This window comes from Gavialis gangeticus, unplaced genomic scaffold (genome assembly GCF_001723915.1).
Source record: "Gavialis gangeticus isolate Ggan-Ray unplaced genomic scaffold, GavGan_comp1, whole genome shotgun sequence".
NCBI classification, from domain to species: Eukaryota; Metazoa; Chordata; order Crocodylia; family Gavialidae; genus Gavialis; species Gavialis gangeticus.
In genome coordinates, this window is record NW_017728992.1 from 81,237 (window position 1) to 87,395 (window position 6,159).

General features: G+C 38.3%; 1 protein-coding gene across 1 annotated transcript in view; it reads left to right on the plus strand.

Annotated features, from left to right (window-relative positions):
* TMEM245 (transmembrane protein 245) overlaps positions 1 to 6,159 on the plus strand; it is a gene marked incomplete at its 5' end in the record, with an annotated part of 178,928 nt that overhangs the window by 63,269 nt on the left and 109,500 nt on the right. Inside the window, 3 exons of the mRNA XM_019518358.1 lie at positions 708 to 812; positions 4,722 to 4,804; positions 5,983 to 6,073. Coding sequence (XP_019373903.1) covers positions 708 to 812; positions 4,722 to 4,804; positions 5,983 to 6,073 — 279 coding nt within the window. The remainder of the gene's footprint in view (positions 1 to 707; positions 813 to 4,721; positions 4,805 to 5,982; positions 6,074 to 6,159) is intronic.

Sequence of the window (6,159 nt, forward strand, 5' to 3'; positions counted from 1 at the left end):
TCCCTAGGTCAACATCCTTCCCCCCCCCCCCCTTTGAATGACAAAGGCAGTATTTCACTCGTGTGAAGTAGTGTGATTGTCATTTGTAATGTATATACCTCTGTAGAACATAGTGTACATATGCTGCATCATTTTGTCATGGTTAATGGTTTTAATATTAGAGAAGTTTTCCAAATGCTATCTTGGGTCAGTACAGTCTTACTTGGATGCTTTGGCATCCTAAGTAATTGGCTTGATGCTCAGTGATATAGAAAACACACAGCTTTGCTGGTATCTCATTAGGCATTTAGGAGATGAACTCCAGCCATCCAAGTTTGAAAATATGGTAGTACTGTTCACAGTCCACCTTGATCACTTTTCTGCTCTTGTACTGATGAGTGTCTGTAAGTTTCCCTGCTTGAAGGAAATAAATTAAGCCAGAATCTGCATTGCTAACTGCTTGCTGTTTGTCTCATGACAGTGTTTTGATTTTAATTTGGAGAATCATATGCATCATAACATAACCCTACTTCTGCTAAATATTGCTTGTTAGTTGCTTGTATCCAAGCATGGGTATGAGCACTAGTTACTTAAGGCCAATTATTGTAGTCTTGTTGTTTGAAAAAAAAAAAAAAATCCAATTAATATTCAGGGCTGTCAAATTGGGGCTAGTATCACTTCCATAGTATATTGATCCACATGACATGATTTGTTTTTCTTCTCTGCAGATGATTGTGTGGTTGGAGAAAATGCTTGATAAAATCATTAGCATTTTCATCATATTTTTGCTAGTCATAGGAACTCTTCTGCTAGCTCTTCTCCTTACTGCAAAGGTACAGTATGCTAAGAGAAATAATAATAAAACTGTTCTTTTAATCACTTTTTAATGTAAGTTGTTTGTGAAGAGCTGTAAACTTTAGGTAGAGGTTGGCACCCTACAGCCCACAGACCAGATCTGGCCCATGAAACCACTGGATGTGGCCCACAGATATGGGGCTTTAGCAGCAGCTGTTCTTTGTGCTATCATGGGGTTGAGAACTGGCTGTGTGCCTGCCTCTGACTTGGGGTGGGTTATTTCAGCCTGCAGCCAGAACAGGTTGCTTTACCCCTGGCTAAAGGGTTTTAATAATATTTAATAATGTTTTTATTCTGTTTTTAATAATTAATGTTTTCTTTTAATATTCATACAGATGAAAAAAACATACATTAATGTTTCAAATGCATCATAGTGTCAACATAAATGGAAAAGAAGAGTGCAGTTCTGGGGAATGTTAAATGTATAGATTAGCTTAACATATTAGAGTACAAAAACTATTTTGTATCCTAGTTCAGTGCTAACCCCCTCCCCACCCCCTGCACCCCTCCACCAGACTTGCATGTGGGAGCTGCTTTCCAGGCTGCCTAGTGGTCATGTGCCTGTACATGCACATGGCACCCTCTGCCTGACCAACCTCTGCCAGCTCCCCAGCTCCTTGCAGGCAGAAACTCTGCCAGCCTGCAGAAAACTCTTTGCAAAATTGCAAAATCCACGTGTTTCTTTGTTAAAATGAAAAATTTGAGTTTTTCTCTAGTAAAAGAAGAAATCCATGTTTCCCTCCCCCTTTTTCTATGGGAAACAGAAAACCCAGATCCCTGTTCATCAGTAAAATGTTAATATGATTTATATTTGCAAGAGATGTAGATTAACATCCCCTTTATTTCAATAATTACTTGTATCAACCTTATTACTCATGCTTTGAATGTGAAGATGTACCAACAATCATGATCAGATTTTTTTTCTGAAGTTAATAACTGACTTTCAGTGTGTAGCTGTTTTTTCTTGCCAATAGAGGTCTCTCATTTAATGTGGATTTTTATGCTATTGCATACTTAAAAAGAACACAATATAATCAAATAAGTTTTGTTTAATCTGACCTGAGTCTGTAATTGAAAAAGAACATGACATTGTGTGATACAAACTTTTAAAGACTTTTGATTATATAAACTCATAAACATTGAAAGAAACAGAAAAATTTAAAACCAAAGTGTGTGCCTAAATCTATTTTGGAAACATTTAAGACATTTACATATAGTAAATTCCATCTGTTTTTGTTCTAGAACTGATTTAGTAAAGCATTTTGTAGCATACTTGATCATGGTCGAGCAGAACATGAATTAGGGTGCTGAAAGATGAAACATTTGAAAAGCTGTGGTTGCACTTCGAAGCATTTCAGAAATGGAGTGTTTCAGCCACAGACAGAAATGCTCCCCTTTGTCATGCCTCATGGCAGGACTACTACAAAACTGCTGTGGGGAGCTGCAGTGGCCCGCAGGGTAGAGGGAGCAGAGTTGATTGTCAGCACAGCTCTGCAGCCCTTGGCTTATGAGAGTTGCAGCTCCAGTTTCCTCCCTGCACCCATTTGTGGTGGGAGAGCAGCACTGATGTCCAAGTGCTCTTCTGTCTTCTTAGCTTTCACTTCCTTAGACTGCTCACAAATTAGAACAAAGAGACTGAAGATCTGCATCTCCGCCCCTCATTGCAAGATGCCACATTCCTTTCTTTTGTTCTGTTCACAGCTGTAGTTCTTTCACCATTTTTTCACATTTTTTCCATCTATTGCTTAAAACTTAAACCTGAATGTCTTTCGAGTTCAGAATTTAACAGGATATTGATACCACAGCTTCTTTGCATGCAATTGTAGCATCAGACAAGATGGTTTTCCAGTTTGTGCTTAAATTAACATTGGAGAGAGAGAAAACATGTAAGTTAGTTTGGCCTGTCATTCCTAAAAGTTTGCCAGCCCCTGATTTAAACAGTAAATATTTACACAACTAAAACATCCAACTTCAGCCAGCATTCCTAGCATGATAGGTATTTTAGGAATGCTGAATTGGAGAGATGGCATGGGATAGACACATTTATGGACAGAAAAATAGTTTTGCAGTTCCTTGCTTTTATTGGTCAATGTGTTTTTAAATGCACATAATTTCATAAAAAAAGATGTTTTATCTCTGTGCTGATAGACTTACCTTGGTTATAGTTAGCATGAGTTTAACCATTTCAGCAGCATTATGGACTGGAATTATCCATAAATAACTGGTCATGAATTATCCATAAATAACTGGTCATATCAGAAAAAATAGGATCACTATTAGGGATGTCTATTTACTATACATGATTATGAAAAATGTCTCGCACTTCTTCTAGCTACTTGGCACCAATGTATACAGGGAATTTTTTGAAGACAAATGGAAGGTTGACATTAGTTGCGCACCCCTTTTCCTGTCATATATATATTGCCCCTTATTACATTTTTCATTTACATTTTACAGTATTTCTGTGAGTTTGTTCCACAGACAAACTTCTTCCCATCTCTGACTAGCTTAGCAAGAGCTCCAGTACCTTTTCTTTCTGCTACAATGGTGGTTCTTAACCTTGTCAGACACCGGGCATCCCTCCATAACTTTTGTGATTTCATCCCCATTTCAAACCCTGATGGATTTAGTATGGGACTTACCTCTTTGCAGAGTAGGGACAGGGGAGCAGCCAGGCAGAGAGAGCCTGAGACTGCCCTTACAAGCTTATTTTGCACCTGAAACCTGAACCTGCTTTTATTTTCTTACCTCCTTACACTTCCTGTGGCACCTTTCAAAGGATCTTGCAGCACATCAAGGTGCCCTGGCACCCTCATTGAGATTCACTGTCCTAAGATGCATGTCCAGAGAGACCTGAACCTCTAAGAATCCCTCTGCTCTGCCAGTTGCAGACTAACTTAATTTTCAAAATGTCAGTGGGACAGGTAGGGTTGTGAAGGCTTGTAGCAGAGCAGAATGTCAGAAAATACTGGCCACTATCACTCATGCCTTCATATCCTCAAGGTTAGACGACTACAGTGTGTTCTATGTTGGGCTGTCCTTGCACATTATCTAGAAGCAGCAGCTGGTACAGAATGCAGTGACCCATCTTGTAACAGGGGTGGTCACTAGGCGCACATAACTCCCAATAGCTTTCCAGTCACAATTCAAGCTCTGGTTTTGAGCTACAAGATCCTAAAGGTCTCACAGCCTAAAGGGTCTGGACCTTGCATACCTTCTCCCTTATGTGCCATCATAATCACTAAGGGAGACAGAGAGCAGCTTCCTACAAATGGTGTCAGTATGCCTAGTCTGCTAGATGGAAGCACATAGGAAGTTCTCCAGAGTTTTTCCTGAGTTCTGGAACTTCCTCCCTCTTGTTGCTCATCAGATCCTGAGCCTGGACATCTTTCAGGAGTGCTGTAAGACCTTCTTATTTGGGCAGGCATTCACCAAACAAAACTAAAATATGACATGGTGTTTAGCGGAGTTTTGGGTTACCTTGATGTTCTGGTTCCCTCTTGTCTCTGTCCTGTTTATAAGTTGTTCTATTTCCTTATTGTAAACTGCCCTGAGCCTTTGTTGGGAAGAGCAGCACACAAATCAATTAAGTTTACATCTTGCATTTCTAAATAGTGTCATGATATAGTTCAAATTCTCAAAAGTAGGTAGTTGTGGGATTGTCATATTTTTTAGGTATAGAAATTGAGAAATCTTGAACCCTATTTTTATAAAGTAGCATGTATCCATCTGTTTTGTGAAAATTGGGTCTTCAAATGATTTGCAAGTTGGGAACCCAAAATCACCAGTCCTCTTGAAAAATGTAGGCATATTAAGTTAAGGTGGATTTTGTTTCATGTTATATAACGATTTTCACACATTCTTTCTCCTCTCTGTGTTTAATTCAGGTACATCAAGAGAGTGTTCACATGATTCAGGTCACAAGCAGCTTGATCAATGAGACTGTAGCCAATCACCCAGAATGGGCAAAGTAAGTATGCTGAAGTTTAAAAAAAAAAAAAAAAATAGGGCTGAACAAATTTCAAGGGGCTCTTATATCTGGTTCTTAAGATTGAAAGTTTATTGTATGCATACATGTGAAGGTGACTGGTGAAGTGCATGCATATTGTTGCTGTTTTCCTTCCCCACCGCCTCCCTTTGACTCTAGTTCTTGGGCTAGCAAAATCTGGCAGGGGCTGGTAGTGAGTCTTTGAAACTCAGTAGTAGTGTGGAGCCTGAGCTGTTTTCTTCCAATTACTATTTTGCTGTTTGTTCTCCCACATTTGTATTGTAGGATGATAGGCCATTATCTATATATCTCAGGCAGAAAAACTGGATGACCCCTTATATAGTTAAGAGAATGAAAGAAGAATGAGCTCTGTTAGGAAGTTGTTTGGGATTTTTTTGGGGTGGAATAGCAAGATTGGGAGTTTTTTTTCAAGTGATATGTAAAAAGAAGAAAACGATGACTTAAAGTAAGGGACCTGTATCTTGAACATGCTAAGACTGTAATATTGGCTGAAGACTGGCTTTATTCTTTTAAAGTAACCAGAGGCTGGGAATGGGAGGACTCTGTCTCCAAGATCTGGAGAAATTCTTAACAAACAGCTTGATTTGGACCTGGACTAAAATTTGGGCACTGTTACATCTTTCTAGTTCTAGGCAGTGTCTAGATTCAAGAGCAGCATACAGCAGTTCAGTTTTTAGTTCATATATGGAAAGTTGTTTTCAATGCCATAATACCTAGAAAGCTAAGATTCCCCAAGAGGTGTTTCTAACAAAAGCGTAGGCAGCAACTATAAGAATCTGACAAGTGGATAATTAAGTATATATATGTAGATTTTGTAATGAGAGACAGGATCTTTTCTTAAAAAGTTCAGTTTTCAAGAGCCTGTGTCAATAAATGTTAGAGTAAAATGTAGTTAAACTGATGCCTTACACTGAACTGTGCATTGTTGATTTAAAAATCTGCATTCTGTCATTATGAGGAAATATTTATGAGTTTTAACTTACATTATGAGTTTTAACTTACATATTCATACATGTTTAACATTAGCTGTTTCTTAATTGCTTGGAAACTTCTTCCTTAAATTTGGTGTAACTATTAAGAAATAATTATAAAAATGATGGGAATAATTTTATTTTTTTCCTCTTTGAAAAACAAACAAGCTGGCTCCCTGAAGCCCAGGTCATTCAGAAAGCTCTCAATTCAGCAGCTAACAACGTGTACCAATATGGCCGGGAATGGATCACACACAAGGTAGAATGGAAGCATCATTTTTGTTTGCATGTTGAGGTTTTTTTCTCCTTTTTTTAATCATTTTACTGAGTAATCATTTTACAGGT